This window comes from Brienomyrus brachyistius, chromosome 13 (genome assembly GCF_023856365.1).
Source record: "Brienomyrus brachyistius isolate T26 chromosome 13, BBRACH_0.4, whole genome shotgun sequence".
Lineage (NCBI taxonomy): Eukaryota > Metazoa > Chordata > Actinopteri > Osteoglossiformes > Mormyridae > Brienomyrus > Brienomyrus brachyistius.
Window position 1 is genome coordinate 12,587,119 of NC_064545.1, and position 20,740 is coordinate 12,607,858.

A 20,740-nucleotide genomic window follows, 5' to 3' on the forward strand; every position below is an offset into this window, starting at 1 on the left:
TGATGTGTGATTCTGCTGGAATGCAGCAGAAACAAGCAGATCCCAAGGTGCTGTTGTGTCCTCAGGCATGAACGCTCACTGCAGCATCTAGTAGGCGGCTGAGATGGAGAAGAACGGGGCTCAGTGAGGGTCAGACATCACAGCTGAGCCAGATTCGAGCCCATGGGCCTGTGTGCCGGAATCTGGGCCATCCCCTCGCTCCACACCGGGTGCTTATTTGTAACTTAAAGTGATTCTTTTGTCTCAGTCGCCCCATATGAGTGTCCCTTATGGGCCCGATATCCAAGGTGTACTCCACCGAACAAGCTATTGCCTCCAAGGCTATGCTAGCAGTTCCATGAATACTACCTAGTTGGATGGAGGAGAATTGTGTGTGTGTGTGTGTGGGGGGGGGGGGGGGGGGGGTTATATAGCCCCTACTGGATTCTGTCTGTCAGTTATGACTTGTAGCACCAAGCACACAGGCAACATTCAGATATCTGAAACATGTTTAATGCTCTTTACAAAAAGATTTCATTTCAGACATATAAAATGTACAATTTTAAAACTGTCTAGTTTCTGTTTGAACGGAGTAACAAAATACAAAAAGGTGGCGTTACAACATCAGATCCACTACATGTAATCAAAGGTTTATATTTTTAAAGAACAGGAAAAAGTACGTTATTGGGCTACATGCAGCCTGGGTATATGCATGGAGAGGGGTTCTGGTGGGCAGTATGACTGCCAGCTCCGCTTGGCCCCTCTGAAAACCATCTCTGTCTATCTCTGAGCAGCCCAGCTCACCCTACAAAGGCTGTGATGTCATGATGATGTCAGCACACTGCACACCATCATCTTGGTGAACTGTGTACATCCAGTTTTTCCTACTTGTCGCTTAACATCGCTTCCATCGTTCCACCATGATATACAAGGCTTTCATAAATACATGTGAAGACTGATTATACTGAGGAAAAACAATTCATTAGTGTTATTTTCTTCTCGTTGATATACATAGTTCTAATAAATTGGACCACGTAAGCCTAGCAAATGCACATAACGGTCCAGGAATTCAGTCAGCCTGTTCAGAATGTTCCCCGGGCTCCTAATCAGCATGTGGGCCAAGGTTTGTTGTTTACTCTCTTTGGTAATCTTCATTCCGGATGGCTTCCGGACAAAAGTCACCTGCTGTGGAGTTTGACTGTTAGTGAAACTCCCATGTAATCCAGGGCCAGTGATATTTATGGGTTTATTTTCCCAGAGGCTTTTACTGGAAGACTGCACTGGAGAGGATTCCAAAGTTCGTAATCGACACATTTTACAATGTCGGATCTTTTTGACTGACAGCAGTTACACAATTTTAGTTAATGTGTGTGAAACCTTACAGCCTAATTCTATAAAATAACACACATTATAATTATCATGAAACTTAGATATTGTGTTTTTTCTGTCCCGAAGCCTTATTCAAACTTGAGTATGGCTGCCTGTTTCTGCTGGTCTTCCTGTCTAATTCCTGTGCCACAGACTGGATGCAGCTTCAGATCAGCCTCTTAGACCAGGAAGAGAGACCCACAGCATCACACACCTATCTGACTGCCTGACAACACGCCTGCCTGACAACACGCCTGCCTGACAACACGCCTGTCTGACAACACGCCTGTCTGACAACACGCCTGTCTGACCACACGCCTGTCTGACCACACGCCTGTCTGATCACATACTTGTCTCACCGGTCCTTCAAAACAAACTGCTGAATTCAATATGGTTTTAAATGAACACAAACATGTATCCATATATGTCCTCTGGAGGTCATACTGATCATGTCAAGATTTTTGTAGTTTAGGGTGAAAATGCATTTTACAGATAGACAATCTGGTCTGTAAATACTGTAAATTATTGTACATTTAAAATTTCTGCAAGTACACAGTTCTGAAAAGTCAGTTTTAAAAATAAGTACTTACAAACCGTAATGTGTGGCACCTGAACACCTCTCCTTTGTTTCCTTTTTGTGATTTTTATTACCATGTAAGCAAGATGCTGCAAAGTAAACCATGTGAACTCCTGTCTACCGGGCAGAGGTGCTTCAGACGGTGGTAAGGGCATGGGGGGGGGGGGGGGGCACCACCTTCCCCAGAAGTGCTTGTGATGTCACAATGCCAGCCAGCCCACAAAGGGTTCTAAGGAGAATTAGAAGGCCCCTTTCACATACACGCGAACCCATCACTTAGAGCCCCGCCCACATTCCTGTGTTCCAGGCTCCTTCTGATCACTCCAAGCAGCGTGCGGAGTGGCAGGTTCCAGTCAAGATACAGCAGGCTTCAGCGTGTATTTGAAGGTGGGGGGGGGGGGCAGGGGTCTGGCCTGCTCCATTTCAAGGCCTCAATCTGCAGAATCTTGACTGTCAGATGGGGGGGCGTACTTCAGCCGGAAGGTTCCTGGAGGAGAAAAAGCCCTGGTTAGTGACCCGGGGGAGACGGGCGTCAGAGAGTAAGCGACGCACATGGGCAGCCTGCCGCCGGCCTGCTACCTTGCTGGCCAGATTCCATGAGGGGCTGCTTGCAGTCCTGCGCCCAGTGCCCGCTCACGCCACAGTTGTAGCAGGAGACGTTGCCCTTCTTCTGCTCGCCGCCCGCATTCCCCACGGCCACCTGCGGCTGATAGATGCCAGCCGCCGCCCCCAGGAAGCCTTGCATGGGTGGCAGCACCAAGCCCGCCTGTGTCTCATGGGGCAGGCTGCCACTGTACAGCGGTGGTGCCACCAGGGGGTAGGAGAAGGGAGCGCTGGCACTGTGGGACTGGGGGTGGGGCCCGGCCAGCAATGGGCTGAGGTGCAGCAGGGGCCCAAGCGTGAGCACCGAGGGGCCCGAGAAGGGGTGCTGGAAGTAGCCTGCGTAGCCAGCAGGCAGGGCGCAGTAGGAGCCACAGCTGCCGCTGCAACCGCAGGAACTGCAGACGCACGTGGGGGGTTGCCCGCCTGCCCCGCCTGAGCCGGTCTCCGTAGAAACTGGGCCGGATGTAGGTGGGGCGGATGGTCCGGGGTGACCCTTTGCACAACGGGTGCTTTCAGGTGCTGTCACCACGGCAATGCTGCTGGCAGTGGGGAAGGCTGACCAGGAGGCCGAGAAGTGTCCCGTGCGGTGAGGGGATGTGGGAGGGACCGAAGGAGACAGCTGCGGCTGGAGGGGGGGCCGCGACACATGGTGCAGGGTGTTGGAGGTGGCTGTCGGGGCCGTACTTGTCTCCACCATCAGGCCCGGGGGGGACCGCAGAGCTGCCAGAGTGCCCTGGGGGGCAGCTCCAGGAGCAGGGCCATCGGAGAGGAGGGCCGGTGCCATCTCCAGACTCAGGCCGGGGAAGCGGCTTTCCAGCTGCATGCCAACTGCCACGCCTGGACACATGGGCTTGGCACGGTCCTCCGAGCAAAGGGGGGACAGGACGGAAGGGGGGGGCGGGGGGAGGGCGGGGCTTGCGAGGGGGACCAAGGACACGCCCAGGTGAGAGGAGGGGCAGGACTTGGGGAGGAAGAGGCAGGTGGTAGGGAGATGATGACGAACAGGCGTCATTCTGGACAGGAAGAACCTGAGCAGTGGGTCGGCTTGGTCCGCTCGGCACCGTATGGTTCAGCAGCACACAAGTCCGCTCTCTGTCCCCAGGTTCTGACCCAGTTTCTGTTCCTATGGCAAGATAAGCAGCAGGGGATGTTGTGGCATGTTAGAGTAATACAGTAACCAAGATACAAACTAAATTAGATCTATTCCGTACTGTTCTCACACAGCTCATGGCCGATACAATGTGCACAAGAAGTCTGAAAAAGTGTTTTGTTTAGAGTTACTGTGTTCACAAGTGCCTTCAACAGGCATCAATTCCTTCCATTGCTGCCACACAGTGCTGCTGCATTTTTGAGGCAACTGGTCTCAAAATGATTTTCATCCACATAATGTTTTTATGAAGCAGTTAAGATCCCTGAAACATTTTCTGAATTTTCACGTTCACATGGTCAAGTGTCGTCTGCAGTCACCCTTTACTTTCAGCAGCACTGTTTCAATTTTGGGGTGATTTGATTAGTTCCAGTTCCAAAATTTCATTAGTTCCAGACCTTCACCCATACAAAGTCCTTCAAATACTTTTGGAGTTATCATGCTAAGGGGATCAAGTGTGCATCAGCTGACCGGTCCCAAAGCCAGATGTATTCCCCATCCAGGGAGCACAATAATTGTAGCAACATAAATAAATTGTGACTGTATTATACAGACTATATTTTATATTTTTACACTCTATATTCTACTGTATTTCTATATTTTTCTGTTTTTCAAGGGTACAGAAATGCCTGACAGGGTCCTAAGTAGTCTGTGTGCTGCGCAGGGGCTGTGGTACTTACGTCTGCGTGGCTCTGAGGTTACACTGGCTTTAACCCTGTCAAGGGCCTCGTCACGGGGGGCCATGGGGCTGGAGGGGGAACTGGAGTACCCTGAGGAGGAACCGCTGTCCCGGGGGAAAAGGTGCGAGCTGCTGTCCACCTCTACGCGCAGTTCTAAGATGGAGGCAGCCAGATACACACACACATACATACACGTGTTGTTTACATACGTGTGAGTCACTGATGGTGGTACCGTGGGTGCTGAGTGTGCGGGTACCTGCACTGCTGGTGCTCGGCGCGATGTGGCTGGATGGAGCCACCCTGGCCACCCCACCACAGGTCACCGGGAACTGGGAAAGCACATACCTCTTCTCGGACTTCTCCCTACTGGCATGGTAGGGGAAGAACACATGAGGGCAAAAAACATGTTTTGATTTCGCGCGGGGGGGGGGGGGGGGGGGGGGGGGGGGGAGGGGACATGTCCATTTGTTAGAGGTCAGCTCGTTAGTGGACTATCTTGTTCTCGTCCACCTGTTTCTAGAATGATACCTGATTTCACGGATTCCAAATTAAGGTTCCCACGCTCCTGACCGGGACGAGCAGCTGGAAGATTGTGTTTGTACTGCATTCTCGGGAAAAGGGCATTAAAGACGGCCGACATGAGGGAGGAGGAGTCACACAGGGTGGCTTGTGGAGAACTACATGCCCAGGTGGATCGTAGATGGGCTCCCGTCATTCCGGGGGCTCGGAGACAAACATGAGCATGTTAAGGACCCCACTGCCGGCCCTCTGCCCACGGTAACGCCGCACTGTGCCGCTGATGCTATTTTAACACCCAGGCCACATATTCGGTTTCCCTCACATGAGATAGGTAGGGATTGGCAGCTCACTCGTGTAAATGTGATCTCACGTTGTAGCGGATCGAAAACTGACCCATACAGTAAAGCGCCGAGAACACGGCCATTAAAAGTAAAAATAAGCAGCGCCTATTAAGACAGAAAGTATCCTGAGGGAAATGCAGCCCTGTTTACCTGCAGGGCTGGTCAGTTCTCTCTGCAATTACAGCCAGGCTGGGGGCCTGTGGCCGCCGCGGCAGCCATGTATCACAGGGTACATGGGGAGCCGGCCTTCCACACTGCCTCCCCAGGCCATGGTGGCCCTGCATCACGTGGTACATGGGGAGCCGGCCTTCCCCATTCCCCCCCCCCCCAAGGCCACAGCAGAGCGCACATCTCCTGGCACACACGCCCCCTTGGCACTTCCGCACCTTCCAACCCACCCTGCCCAGTTCCGCCTGCTCATAAGGACCAGCGTCAGGTGTCTGAGTGGCGCTGCTATGGCTGGGAATATGTGCCACCGAGTGCCTTGCATTAGGATGCCCATCCCCGGGACGGAATGAACCTGCAAATTGCCCACGTATCTGTGTATCTGAAAATACACATTCTCGGAAGGCATGAAAATTACACAGAACAGCAAAGAACTTTCACCCTACTCGCACCCTACTTTCACCCTTATCTGATTATAAAGCAATCATATTTATCTGCTGACAGAAGTTCTCCACTATCCTCCTACTGGCTCCCTTCATCAACACTTCCATGGTCCTGGGGTGTTTCTCATTATGAAGAAGGCAAAGATCGTACTTGTGTTCTTGGCAAGACTGGTCTTGCTAACTTGCTAACTTGAATCATGGGATTGGTCTCGTTTGATGAGGATGCAACCTATGCATCCTTCAAATTAAGGGCTGGACAAGAACGACATCCAGGGATTTTTACGGTCCTCTGTACTTCTGTTCTTGAGTATTGGACCTGTACTTCGGCAATGGAAGATGACATCAAACGGGTATGTGGGAACACAAGAACGGTCAAGTATGCACATTGAGAAGCAAACTTGGTCTCAGGCTAACACTGGATGCTCTTTCTTGATACTGATCAGTCACGGGAAGTTCAGCCAAGCCAGGCTCAGCCTAGCTGGCTCCCTGACAGCTGTATGCATGTAATGAACTATCTGCCTTGCTTTGCTTTGGACAGAATAATCTTCCAAGTGAACAATGATAAAACTATTCTTGTTTACTGTTTTATTTACTTCATCATTGTTAAACTTAAGCCTTTTAGGTGCCTTTGTGTATAGCAGGCTTTCCCAATTGCCAGTCCAGGATTCTACTAGGAATGCTGGGGGGTTTGGGGGAGGGGTTGGTTAGTTTCCAAAAATAAAGCATAAATTTGCAAGACACACCTTTCATACAACCCCTGATGCATCCTGATTACACGTAAAAAAATCGGAACTTATTCAATCTCTCATGACAGCTGATCTACTCCTCCCCGCTCCCAATCCCCATCGGCAGACAGGTTCTACCAGGTCGTGACATTTTTGTATGACATGTACAAGTTCGGGGCCTTTGAAAGGTTGGGACACCATACTCTATAGCACAGCCCCCGCACCAGCCCCACACTCCCCAGGACCTCAGACAGGTCACCAGCAGCAGGCTCCAAGTACAACACCCTGTTGGTGTCGTTGCACTCTGGCCTACAGCCTTACAGACAGTACAAAGAGTCAAGCAAATCGGCAAGTCCTGCCCCCCCGGGGTACAGACGGGCCGATTCCAGGCCGCGGGGGTGAGTCAGGCACCCAGACACTCTCACAGTCACTCCTATCAATATTCGTTCACTAGGCGCCCCTGGAAGGAATCTTACACGTGAATGAGAGAAAGTCTAAGTGCTACAGACGTTAGGTTAGCTTAGGTTATTCTAATTCAGGGCTGCCCAACCCTGGTCCTGGGGATCTACCACCCTGCAGAGTTTAGTGCAGCCCTAATTTAACGATTTAATGATTTAATGATTCTGGGTGTCACTGATACCAGGGACTGGGCCCCCAATAAGGGCGTTTGCCCTGGATGTGGCCTAGCCTGTTCGCTGGCCTCCTTAACTAAACGGTCTGGTTTTCCCCACCCAAGCCCTTCTCCCCTGCACATGCCCCGCGGTGTGGCTGCTCCCGCTTGGAGTGTGAGCTTCTGTAAACCAGCGCCACTCACTTTTGCAGTTCCAGCTGGGTCTTCAGCTTTTTCTTGGCCCCCTGTGTGAGGTCATACTTGTTGAGGTCCTCCTCGGTGAGCGCCAGGAACTGGCAGGAAGACAGAGAAAGGGGAGGCAGCTTAAGATGATGCTGCACTCATAAGTAAGGTAACTGGAACCCTTCATCCTCCAAAATCTCACACCCAAGCTCCTCCCACCAGCTCATAATTGGCTACCTCTACTGTCCTCTAATTCCTCCCACTCAATCTTCTCCCATAATTTCCACAATTTTAATCCCCCCAAGCCTTTGCGAACCACGCCTAAGCCCCACCCACCTTCTCCATGGTGAGCTGCTTGAACACAGGATAGTACTTGTGCAGACGCAGTTTGCGTAGCCAGTCCAGGATCCCATTCTGCTCCAAGTTGGCCTGGGCCTGGAGGGCGGGGGTTGGAGGCCGGATTTACCAGGGCCAGGCAATCCCCAGTGGGCCCCCCGCCGGAGGGCAGCCGGGGGGCCACTCCAGGGGATGGGAAGTGAGTGGCTGAGTGAGGCTGCAGGGGGCAGTGAGAACTGATGACGGGCTGGATGCTGGCCACTCCGCAGACCGGCCTATTAGGAGGGATCATGGGGGAAGAGAGAAAAGGATCAGCTCGCCACAGGCAGACGCAGATGAACCACCAAGAACAAAGCAAACAGTGCTGACACTTTAAAGCTGATACACACAGAGGATATGCTGAGGTTCGTCACATCTAAGTAGATCATAACCAGCTTGAATGCCAGACTCCCCCCTCCGTACTCTAAAGTGGTACAGTCCAGCCGTGAGCAGCAGTGCTAACTACGTGGTCATCAGTGAGATGCTGACAGCTCTCCGGCACTGCAGTACGCACTCCTTGGTTGGCATTTCCTAGTGACAACCAAAGCTTGGAACGTCACACATTCCCATTACTACAGGGGCAGAGTATGTGTCCAGTGTTTATACGCGTGCGTGTGAATCACAAAATGGTGCAACCAAAAAATGACTGCAAAAGTAACAATTTAAGTGTCCACAATGAATCCGACAATGTTAATTCCTATTGTTTTCTGCATTTATGTGGGTCCGTCCGCGTGTGTCCACACGTGGGTGAGGACCATGACTCACCTGGGCAAACTACTGGCTCCTCTGTATTGCAGTGAACAGCCAAAATCTGTGTGGGTGGGAAGAGAAAAAGTATTTTAGAGAAAAAAAAAAACACTCCCACCATTGAGCGGCATAATCACACACATTATTAAGCAGCACACGCTCGCACACTGGGCTTTGAGCTTCATGTTACATCCCATTGTGAGATCACAGTCACACAATTCTGAACTGCGACCGGAGGACGATTACAGCCCACTGACCAAAACATAACGCACACACAAACCACTGTCGGCCTGCCTTACTCGTGTTGGGAGGGAACTGAGGACTCATGGCAGGACTGAAGAACTGCCTGACCTGCTCGTGCATCAGCAGGTGTGGTGGCAGCTTAGCCAGGCACCTTGAGAGAGAATGCAAATGGCTGAGAGCCGCCGTCACTCACAGCATCGCCACCTATCTGCAGGAGGACCAAGGTGCTGTAACCTCACCTGGGATCTGGCTGGTGTGGGGGGTCCAGGGGAGACAAGGACAAGTATTTCTCAAGCCCATCATCTGGGAAGAGCTGGCTGATCTGAGAGGCACAACACAACAGGTGTTTGCAGCCAGGAGCAGACTGGCAGGGTGCAAAACATAGCATCTACAGACCCAAAGACAGCTAAATGGGACTATATATCCAAATCACACTGTCAAACTGATCTATTGTGCTTTAATATATTTGTGAAATATATAAAAAAAATGTGATTCGTGTGATATAATAAAATTATGGTGTACTGGTAGCTCTGAGCTACAGTCACGTTATACTACGCAGCTACGTGCCGGACAGGTGTGCGCTATGATTGGTTGCTACACTCGCTCTGCACTCGCACTCAGCTCATGGGTGAGAGGTGAAGAGGTCGGAGTCAGCTAAGCTAACGCCGCTTTACAACGTGTCGCTCTCAAAACCCAAAAGACGAAAAATTTACTTGGAAAACCGCCAGTTCCAGAGCGAATGGATGACCAAACGTTTATTTGTTTTTCCTGTCGCGACGACTAATAAACTGGTCTGTTTACTGTGCCACGAATGCATATCTGTCATAAAAGAATACAACGCGAAGAGGCACTGCAAATCAAATCGCGGCTCGTTTTCTGCCAGTTTTCCAGAGAGGCAAAGTACAGCGTCTGCTAGTGTCATTTCAACAGAGTCAAGTCGCCCAAGGTCGGCCCTACAGATTACGATACAAGAGCTCTACTTTAACAATAAGTATTAAAAAGTTAAAGAAAATGGATATGTGTCGTTCGTTCATACTAATATAATATCTATTATCATCAAGAGTAATTTTTTAGCCATTAATTGACAAATGTTCTGTGTAGCCCATGAACCCCCAGTGATTTTCATTTTCGGCCCACTTGCTACTGAAGTTGAACAGCCCTGTTGTACGCAGTACACTGAGGAAAGATAACAAGCCAATCACACAAAGAAGGCTCAACTTAATGACAGAAAAGACAGCGACCCGTGAGCCAGGTCATGCTAACTCATGCATCATTTTCTGTATTCAACCTTATAAAAATATATGCAGGCTTTTTTCCAGTCTTTTGGGATTTCTCAAGTCTGTTGAGCAATTTCACAGTCATTCCTGCAAAGACTATGCCTAGGCTTGATTCTTTGTTCGATTTTTTAATCCTTCTGGACCTTTCTATTTTATAAACATAAGTGAGGGGAAGCCTCACTTATCAGGGGCCACATGGGGGTGGGGCTCTCAGCCATGTCTGCTCCTAATTGATTAATGGAATTCTTGAGCAATAACTAACTTCAACCTGAAGACTAGGTGAAAACCGGTGCTTTACCATGAGACAAACATCCGTCTAAAATCTAACGTTCTAAAGTAACGTAACACAACAACTTCATAATCCTGTATTAACATGTGACAACTAATTTTACAATCCTTAAGGGGATATATGATCATTTTTTCCTTAAAATATTGATAAATTATTAAATCAAAACGTGGTTGAATGTTAAGATTTTAAGGTAAACCATGGAAAAGTTGTATGTGTGGTTAACGTATATATGAATGTTTAGGTACATTTCGGTCAACAGGTAAAAAAATCTCAGATTTAAAAATATATCCGTTTTGTTAGCTCCTAATAACAGTTACATTCTGACTGACAGCTGACACCAATAATGAATTGAAAGCAATTTAAACTCCTGTGAAATTCTGTGGGTACACTAACCTGTTGGTAACCTCACCACACCGTGTTAATGAGATTCACACAGAAGTACATGTCATCATCCTCCATCTTGGACCTTACCTTGGACAGAAATTCCATCACGTCCTGAGAAGTCCGGGAGACAACAGACACCGTGGAGTCTGACCACAGCACCTTGAAGACAGGAAGTGACCTTTCACATCAGGGGCACAGACCCAGCTCCTGTGTCTAACGTCACCGCCTATCATCACTGCAGCTGGGGGGCTCTGGATTGCCGCTAAAAAGACTAGCTATCAGACGGCTGTCAAGTCTCAAGTAGCATTAATAATTTTGCTGCGTAAGAGGCAGCACAGATGGAGCTACAGAGGAGCTACAGCAAAAGGTGTGGTTCTGCTTCAGAAGAAGAGACAGATGGAGGTACCCAGAGATGCTGGACCATTGCTGACCTTGGAGGATTAACAGCACAGACTGCAACCTTAATAAAACAGCAACAGGCAGCCCCTTGACCAGGGAGAGAGCCGGCAGGCAAACATTTGAAGCACTCCGTCCTCTCTGAGCCCAGGAGAGCTGTACGATAATCGATGTGGCACTTCTTGAGCACTGCAGAGCTGAGCAACAGACACCACAAGTAACAGAAAGGGAGAAGTGACCCCCCCCCCACCCTGCGGGGTGTCAGGGGGTCCTCCCTGCACTGGCCGGCTGCCCTGCACTCTCACCTCGAAGGTGTACTCGCCCGCCTTCTCCGCTTTCTGCGTCAGGCTCTTCAGCTCAATCCTCTCGATGTTTGCTGGAAGACGAAAAAGCATTTCATTAGCACCTTGTGTCTGAACGGGGGGGGGGTGTTATGGGGAGGCGTTACGCTCCTGCTTAATCCCAAAGCCCCAGGGGGGCTACGGGGACACGCGGTGGGTGGTGGGAGAAGTCAAGGGGAGCAGGGGCGGGGTACAGGGGCACACCCAAAAACAGGAAACGAGCAGCACACACACAGACATGGCCACCCTTCCTGCTGACCGGTGCTGAATGAACATGCTCCACATGAGGAATAAGCAGATACAGAGAACTGCCCCCACCTGCCTCCCACCAGGAAAAGTCCCCCCCCCCAAATGCTCTCAGACAAGTGTGAACACATCTGGAATGTGCTGGAGTGTCATTGCAGCTCCCCAGGGCCCCGCGTCCACGCCCCCCACCCCGCGCCGAGCCCGTTTTGCTCCCTCCATTAAAACAGCGAACACATTATGAACAGAATACCCCCTCCCTGAGTTAACGCAGAGGAACAGCTGGGGTAGGGCGGGGGCAGAGCGCAGTGGGGGGCAGGCGATCTGCTGACAGAGGGCACTGCCACGCTGACCCCAGTGCATCGCCAGGCATGTGCACAAACACCTGTGGTATCCCAGCCCCTCTGCACCCCCTCTGGTGTCAAGCTGACTAAGGCTGCCTATTTTTAGGCCCGGCATGCAAGGCAGAATGTCCCCCCCCCCCCACCCCAAGCCAAGAGCGGTCCGTCTGCATGGCCCCACACGATCTGCCTGGGCCTGAGCACATTCCACAGGTGTCTGCCCTCCTCCCCCCAGCACCCACCAACTCCCACAATGCACTACGCCAAGCCTTTCAGCCAGCTAGAGGGAGGCGGTCCCACACCAGCGTCCTTGGTCAGGGTGGCCCAGGATCAAGCAGGTCATGTGTGAATGGCATGTGCAGGAAGGAGACCCAACGGCAGCACAAATGCGCCGCAGAGGATGCTGGGAAGTCAGCGTGCTTCACAAGCGCCCGCTCTGTCCCCTTGGGCCAAGCCCCCTGTCCCACATCCTGCACCCCTGGGAACACAGACATGCTGGGAATTCCCTGTGTGGAGTAACTGCTCATCATCATGGAAAATCCGGAATGTGCTATGAGTGTGACCATGGCATGGGGCAGGGCGACCCGACCCGCCGGCACGCAGAGCCGTCGCGACCATGACCGACAAAGCGGCGTGGCTTGTTCCATTTCCGCCGTGTTTCACTAAATTTACTGATTTGCATGGAGCGTGTAGGTTGTCATGGGAACACCCTCTTCACATGGCACAGATGGAATCCTGTGAAGCTCACACCCCAGCTGGCAATCCCCGGAATCCAGCCAGCCAATCAGAGCCGTGGCCGGAAGCAGGAGTGCATCCCATTGGCCGATGAGACAGAACACGCACTGGTGGGGCCGGTGCTGCCTGCCACAGACACCCATCAGTTAACTACCAGGACAACTGATACACGCACATATAAGGTATTAAATGCAAGCATTAAAACATGAGCAAGATCCTGCTCACCTGAACAAACAGGCTGTAAGCACAGCGGCAGGTCGCAGCGCAGGGCGCCTACTCCGGCAGCCGGGGAAAGCTGAGCTCCTGACACTCAACTTGGGCTTCTTCGTTACACATGCAGCGTTTAAGGCGCAGCCTGAGCGGGCAGACTGGGTGCCGCTCGGAGGCACATACATTCGCCACACCCCGCCCTGGTGCGGCCGAACACCCAGACCTATCAGCGCGGGAAGCCTTTGAGGAGGGGCGTCGGTACCTGAGCTGCAATACAGAGCCAGGCAGGTACAGCGAAAGCGAGGCACAGTGCAGCCCGGTGGCTCAGCAGCGGCATGCACTGAGAGCGGGCAGTCCGCCAGGCGGTGAGGTAATGCAGCCAAGCAAGACCCGGTCAGGCAGGGGGGCCTCCCAGCAGTCAGCGCCTGCCCCGTGCCCCAGGACACTGGGCTTCACATTGCATGCCCGCAACTGATGGACCATAACCCCCCACCCACCAAAAAAAACAGGCTTAGGGCCACCTGAACATACTTGAATTAGCAATCGTGTCTGAACCCCTGCTGGACTCGCACTGCCCTGACGGTTTGGTGCAAACCTCAAGCTGGCTGTATACTTTAAATTTTGTCTAGAAAAAACACAAACGAACACGTTGGCAAGAACAATATATCGCATATGTAAAAGCAAATAAATGTATTGCGGCGAGTGTGCTTGTCATTTTAATGAAGGAGATGACAGTTCTTTTAAAATGGAAGTTTCTTTATTAACAGCCGCGGTTAATACTAGCAGGGGCAGGCAGCAATTTACACAACAGGGTTACACGCTAAAGAAACACATGCATTCCACGGCAAACATTCCACGGCAAACATTCCACGGTTACGATATTTACCAGAAACACAAATGCACGAGTACACATATTAAATTAATTTACAGATACACACAGTGCAAAGTCTGCCAGTAACTGCATAAGTAGTCCAGCTGACTGTGTCACAAGGATGTGGAATTCTGACCCTGACCTTTAACCCCTGTACCAGAGGAGCTGCACCAAGAGGAAAGGGCCAATCGAGGACAGTGAGAGGGATCGCAAGAAACGAAACAGTCGTGGATCACTGCAGTGCTGAAAGACTTATACAATCTCATATTTCCAAAACGAAGCCTATTTCATCCAAAGAATATGGCCACCTTCAAGTTCACCTTCTGTGTGCATCATCACACCTGCCCCATCCCTGCTGCCACACCCTGCACTGCTGCCCTGCCATGAGACCCGCCCCACCCTACTACCCTGCGACAAGCCCCGCCTCCAGCCCCACCCTGCTGACACACCCCCACACAGAGAGAATGAGGAGAAGCTTCTTCCCTCAAGCTATTCGGTGTATGAACCAGGACAATAACCAGGATGCGAGAGAGTGGCAGTGATGGAGTGACATCATCAACCATTCACTCTCCCCCCCAACACATAACACGGTGGGCTATATGTATTATATTATATATTACATTATAGCATATCATGCACTCCACACTTCTATGCCATCCCACCGTAAACTCCTTGTTCAATGTTATTCTAGAGTGCAATACATGTACATAGCAGAGATATATTTTGTACAGCCCTGTATATAGTACAGGTACTACTATATGTTTTTCATCTCTTTTTATATAGCGTACAGTGTTTTCATCTACATTTCCTTGGAGCAGTTGCAATAGTCATTTCACTGCAGGTTTTACTATGTATGATGATACATGTGACAAAATTTGAATTTGAACACTGCTGCCTCACCTTGCCACTAGGTCCGCCCCACCATGATGCCCTACCCCACCCAACTGTCCCTCCCTACAGCCCCACCCCACACAGCTACCATGCCCCACACAGCTACCATGCCGCACCCTGCTGCCCCGCCTTGCTGCCACGCCCCCCCACTACTGCCCTGCCAGGAGCCTCTCCTTGCCCCGCCCTGCTTCCCCGCCCCAAGCCCTGACCTGCCTCATTCCGTCCACACATACAAAACTGCCCACAGGCAGGTAACAGAACGTTACAGGACTCGCGAGTGCCGATCCTGGCAGGCACTTCCCATGTGATGTCCCACCCCTGCAGATTCGCATGATCCTATTAAGCGATAAAAATAAAAAAATGCATCTTGGCAGGTGTTTGCTTTTCAGCCTGACCTCATCCCCTCCCCCCCTACACATCACATTTTTTTAATGTGGGACGTTCACCCCAGCAGCCCCATGGGGGGGGGGGGGGGGGGGGGGGGGCATTAAACTGCCAGCAAGAGAAACAAGAGATTTTTCCCCCAACCTTATAAAAAAAGGCACTTGGAAAATTATGCACAGAAGTAACCAATGTTGGCCCACGAGGTTAGGGGACTTTCCCAGCAGCGTACGAGGCAGAGCAGGGCTGCGCTCAGCCTCACGGACAGTGACATCATGGCCACTCTGCCAGCCATGCGCCGTCTGAGTCACCTCTGCAACGCGAGTCCAGACAGCCAAGCCAACCAGAAACAGCTACCCTCGCTACCAGCTCGACATCTCCCCCCCTTCGTGAAAAGCTGCAAGGTATGCAAGCCCTCTGCGCCTTCCCAGCCCGAACCTCCGAACCTCGTGTTTGTGCTCTTTGGAAGCATCTCTCTCTCACTGGTGGCTCGATGGGATTGATCTGCTTCTATCCAATACCCCGCAGGAAAGCAGAGGGTCTTTTGGCTGCTGTTGCCGCTTACCTTTATTGGTCTTTCCCGCATGGACCTTAATCAGCAGCTCCTGGCCAGACAGTGAGGAAGCCTGTGATTGGGAGTCCAGGCCACTGCCATCGCTTCCATGCCTTGTCCTTTCCTCTCGGTGTAGTGCCTGTAGTACAGGGGTCAAAGGTCAGGGTCAGCATTCACACGACAGCAAAACCCAACTGACATCATGCCACTAGAATGATCGAAAGGTTGTGAAGTTGTCAACTGACTAAACAGAAGGACTCATCGTGTGGTTCGCTGACTCAGGAGCCCAAACGCATGAGCTCGTCTTCAAAAGGGCAACCTTGCAGTGATCAACCCAAAACGGAGAGTCATTCCAGTGAAAACATCCAGCTGTAAAAACCAGTTGCTACTGAACCACAAACTCTGGAGCGTACAGCTGGATGTTTCGCCAACGTGTAACCAGAAGATGCTCCTACTGCCAACGTGCAGGTGAACGTTCAAGGGAAGCCAGTGACCAGCCACTGAAGCTCGGCCCCTCCTGCAGACCCAGCTCACCACTCCCCCGATCACCCCCACCATCTGTTTCCACTCCCCGGAAGAAATGATGCAAACCTCTTTATATCTAAGCCACTGACTAATCGGCAACATTTCGTGCCTCTAACATATTTTAAACACCGAAGGAAATGATCAGTCATGGCTAATGTGGCCAGAACTCTACAGGGACGGCATGCGGACCGGCTGCAGGTGTATAGACCTCCCTGCCCCTCCCTCCCATCGAGAAGGAACACACACCATGGCTCCTCCTCCACGCCTCCCGGTCCAGCAACTCTGCCGACTAGAGCCGCACAGCCAAGCCCATGTGCCTGCAGCCGCCGCCATCACCGCTGCTGCAACCCACGCGCAAGCCTGCCAGAGCAGCTCTGGAAAAAAAGACGCAACCGCTGGGGGAAAGCTGCGGCGAGGGGGGGGGGGTTCTGCCCAGAGTCCTGTCAGTGAGTAAGCACAGCCGATCACCCTCCCCATAATGATTAGTTGACTTCCTTTATTTGAGCTGGGCTTCTCCTGCCACTGAGAGTACAGGAGAAGCATCTGGCAAAGCGCTGTCACTAGTGAGGCTTTGGGCGGAGCCTAAAGCCCCGCCTCCCATGACCAAAGGGGGAGGAGCTTGTGGTATGGCAAAGCCGTGCTCAAACGGAGCGAAGCAGAGGCCTCGGCAGTGGGCGAGCAGTTTGGGCTTCCTGGTGACTCACATGAGTCTCACACGGTTTATTTCAGCATAAAGAAATGTGCTGAGCAGCACTCGACAGAGGCCAAGACTAACAAAAAAAGCAAAAAAATGCCCCATTTCCTGCAGCCCTGGGTATTTTTTCCTCCACAGAGATGTATTTACACAGTTGGGCTCTCTGTGCCCTTAATTGAACACAGAGACGCGGAGCCCGTCTCCAGCTGGGCACAGAGAAAAATGGGCTCCTTGTGCCGCCTGAAGGATGTGAGCCTCTCAAGGTGCCCGAGTGGATGACGACGCGGTCACATGACCTCTTACACATGCCAAATTCGGAGCCAGAAACACGGATTACCTTCCAAGCCCAAATGTAAGCTGCTGTCTCTGGGGGGCGCTGTCCAGCAAGCCCGGCTTCCACCACGGCTCCCTGCCGCGTCCATCACCAGCGGCTTACGGAAAGTTTCTGCTCGAGACCCCAGATGAGAGACTCCCACGACCCGCCGTATACCTCCTGCTATCCGTCACGCCACATAAGCAGTTAAGCTCTCAGCTGAATTAATTATTTCCCTAAATAAACCAATTTGGCCTCATCTGTCAGGGCTAAGGTTGTTCTGGGCAGACAGCCGGAAAATCAGGGCCTGGTTTCAGCGCCTGACGCCGAAACACCGCTTTCCTCCCCACGCTCTGGCAAGACCCCTTCTCACCGGCTGGCGATCTGGCTCCAGCTTTCCATCCGGCAACTTCCAGCTGGACAAAGGCAAAGGGTGGACCACGGCTCGCCGGGGAGGGGGGCTGGAGGATACAGCCCTCGACCCAGAGAGACATTGTGGAGGCAGGCGAGACGACAGGCCAGTAGGGGAGGGTTTACTCGGCGCAGCCAGGCCCAAAGCGCATGCTGCTATCCTGCCACGCTTACGGGCTCAGCATTTTAAGGGAAGGGGCTTTTAGCCAAAGCAGCACAGGCCATCATCCTTTAACAGTTTACCTGTGTATGACTTCTACACAAACGACTCAGGGCCAGTGTTCTATCAGGCATAAAACACACACTCCCACCCCCCACCACCTGCATAAGTTAAACGTCACACCTGTGGCCACTGAAATCCACCGGAAAATCGACGCTAAGCCGTCAGTTATAGCTTAACATATGTTATTGCAACAGTTCCAATATAGAGATAAGCTGAAATGATACCAACCTTGTGAGAACAGGGGAATCCCGCTGGGCAGGAGTTAAGGGTGGCATTGGTGATGTAGGTTGTGATGGTGTTGGCTGCGGTCAGGGCAGCGAGGGCACTGGTCCCCCCACTCGCATGATTCCCACTGCAGGCCGCCTGCACGATGCTCTGGATCTGCGTCAGTTCCTGCCTGAGGACCTGCTTCTGGTGAAAGCTGAAGGCGGGATGGTTGGAGGCCATGGTGAAGAGCAGGAGGAACTGGTCCCCCGTCTGGCCGTCATTGAGCTGCAGCCCATAGTTGTTGATCACGGAGTCGATGTGGGTGAGCGTCCTGAAAAGTACCCCTGCTGCTCCCCTGTTGTCCGAGTTCAGCAGCGCTAGGGAGATGAGCAGTTTGCTGCGGACCACCTCATCCGTGATGTTGGTCAAATTCGCTAGGTCGGCTGGGTTGTTGGCCTTGATCTCGGCATCCCTGAGGGAGTGGTAGTCTTTCCGGGCCAGGTCCTCCAAGCAGGACCCAAGAAAGCGTAGCTCGATGGGAACGCAGAGGTCAAGGAGCCCACAGAGAAACTCAGCCCTCTTAGAAGAGTTCAGCTGGGAGAACCAGCGGTAAACTCCCTCTCGCTGAAGCAAACACCTCTTTTCAACCATCTTCCAGCAGCTTACGGAAAGTTAAAACAACGTAGTATACTGATATAAGGTCATTACCAGTTATAAGTGTTCTTGTGCACTGAAACCGTCAGCAGCACAAAGGCGCGTTACTTGCATAGCTGGATCGCCGTCATTAAAGAGAGTAGTCAATACTCCCTTTTGCAGAGAATATGTGTATAAAACTTGGCAATGGGGGTATTGTAAAAAGTTGTGAACTTTATCACGTGATCCACTCCCGTTAGATAAATCACTTTTTTACAGTAATCGATCACGTTTAGAAAACGAACAACTTCTTTGCGACAGAAAGATCTGTTTTTTGCCTGAACGTAAATCCATAATTGTTTTGTATTGTTTTTTTATTCCTTCACGTCCCTCTGTAAAAGAATAAGCTTATAAGACAGCGTGTGTCGGTCTGTTTACTGTACTCCGGGGCATGGCGCAGACCGTTCAGTCATCTCTCCTCCCTCGGATACTTCTCGGGCTCACCACGTCATTCCCTTATGGAAAGGGACGGTGCGAGCTGGAAAAACACACAGGGAAAACACACACACAAACACACCGTCTCAGCGTGGCAGGAAAACGCAGGACCCACCTCCAGGTTTTCATCGGTGCAAAAGCAAAATCCATCTCCTGCAAACAGTTTCACTTCATGCATTTGCCATTCTCGGTCCGGGACCTCCGAGTCCCGAATTGTTAGGGAGGGTCGGCCAAAAACACAGGATCACATACAAACTCCACAAACTCCAGCTTTCCTATCAACGCAAGAAGGGGATCTCTTTTTGTTTAATCACATCGCCGTTATAAAGCCGATCCCCGCATTCGTCCAAAAGAACAGGTAAATAAGTTTCCAGCCGCCCCCCTCCGAAGGGGTAGAACGGCTCAGGAAAAAATAAAGTAATATGATTTCCTCTCTCCCTCTTCAAATCATACCCTTCCTTTGAAATGGATCAAAACAGCTGTCTGGTTTACCGTCCCAAACGCCACACATTAGCTCTGCCCTGCAACCAAATTTACAACTACGATTGGCTGTGTCGAACGTCAATAATAGCGGGCTTTAGCGCGATTGGCCGAGGTAGACTACACTCCACATATCTCTCACATGCGCTCACGCTTCTGTGGATTCTGACAGTGAGGTACAGTATTCATTAAAGAAAACTCTGCGTCTTCATAAAGATTCATGTCGAAAATATCGGAAATATATTCATGTCGTAAAACTAACCTGTTTCTTCGATATATGTTGGGTTGACACTTCGTTTTGAAAGTTTCAATGATAAGAAAATGTACAGAGCTGGAGTAAAACGTCGACCATTCTTCCCAATGAAAAACTTCATTGAATTCTGACTTGATTCCCATGTCAGCCGCACTGTCAGTCCTGTCCTCCAAGCGGCTGGGCTATGCACGGCAAAGTTCCCTCTTTGTCCACGCACTTCTGTGCCCAAGCTACGTGGGATATCTTACACAGTAAATAAACACTGGGTTTGGAGTGAAAATATGGCTGTTCTCTTAGAATAGGCTCAACACGGATTTTTTTTTTCTTGCCTCGATGAAAGCTCATTTAACCCAGCCGGTAGCATTAGTAAAGCTGGCATGTTTAAGCAAGTCACATTTTAAAAGCTTTGATATTAGCGCATATATAATGAATTTCTGTACGATAAATATCAATTACATTTGCGAAGTTAAAATACTAGAAATTGTCACATTAACTAGCATTAACCCTGATGGTTTTCTTAAAAAACTGTCAAACTCATTCCGGTAGGTAAACTCCAGAAGCATCCCAGCCATTTAGCCGATGGGCCACTTGAGGGTGCTGTTGTCCTGCTACCGGAATAAACCGCAGTGAAAAGCGGGACGCGTAGGTCGCTTTTAAATGCGTGCATCTGTTAGTGCTGTAGATGTGTGATGTATCAATGTTTCATTGACATTTTCTCTACCATGTCGAACGTTTTCTCAGTTTTTCATTCTATTCGAGCGGACGGAGACTTGAAAGAGGTTATTATGCATTTTGCCAAGATTTAAAGCACATTACTTGTCCTGAGATTTGTAGCGTTTTCATTGTGCTATATGCTTCGCAGACACGAGTATTATTAAGATCTGCTACA

At 51.0% G+C, this 20,740-nt stretch overlaps 1 protein-coding gene across 1 annotated transcript; it reads right to left on the reverse strand.

Annotated features, from left to right (window-relative positions):
* Positions 1–476: 476 nt before the first annotated feature.
* On the reverse strand, positions 477–19,598 carry zcchc14 (zinc finger, CCHC domain containing 14). Its single transcript, XM_048973019.1, is given in 15 exon segments — positions 477–2,411; positions 2,504–3,431; positions 3,433–3,650; positions 4,355–4,507; positions 4,611–4,720; positions 7,362–7,450; positions 7,677–7,772; positions 7,774–7,951; positions 8,481–8,526; positions 8,762–8,856; positions 8,945–9,027; positions 10,743–10,814; positions 11,357–11,427; positions 15,630–15,756; positions 18,012–19,598. Coding segments are annotated over 15 exon segments (2,952 nt in total). The 5' UTR covers positions 18,642–19,598; the 3' UTR covers positions 477–2,355.
* Positions 19,599–20,740: the final 1,142 nt, after the last annotated feature.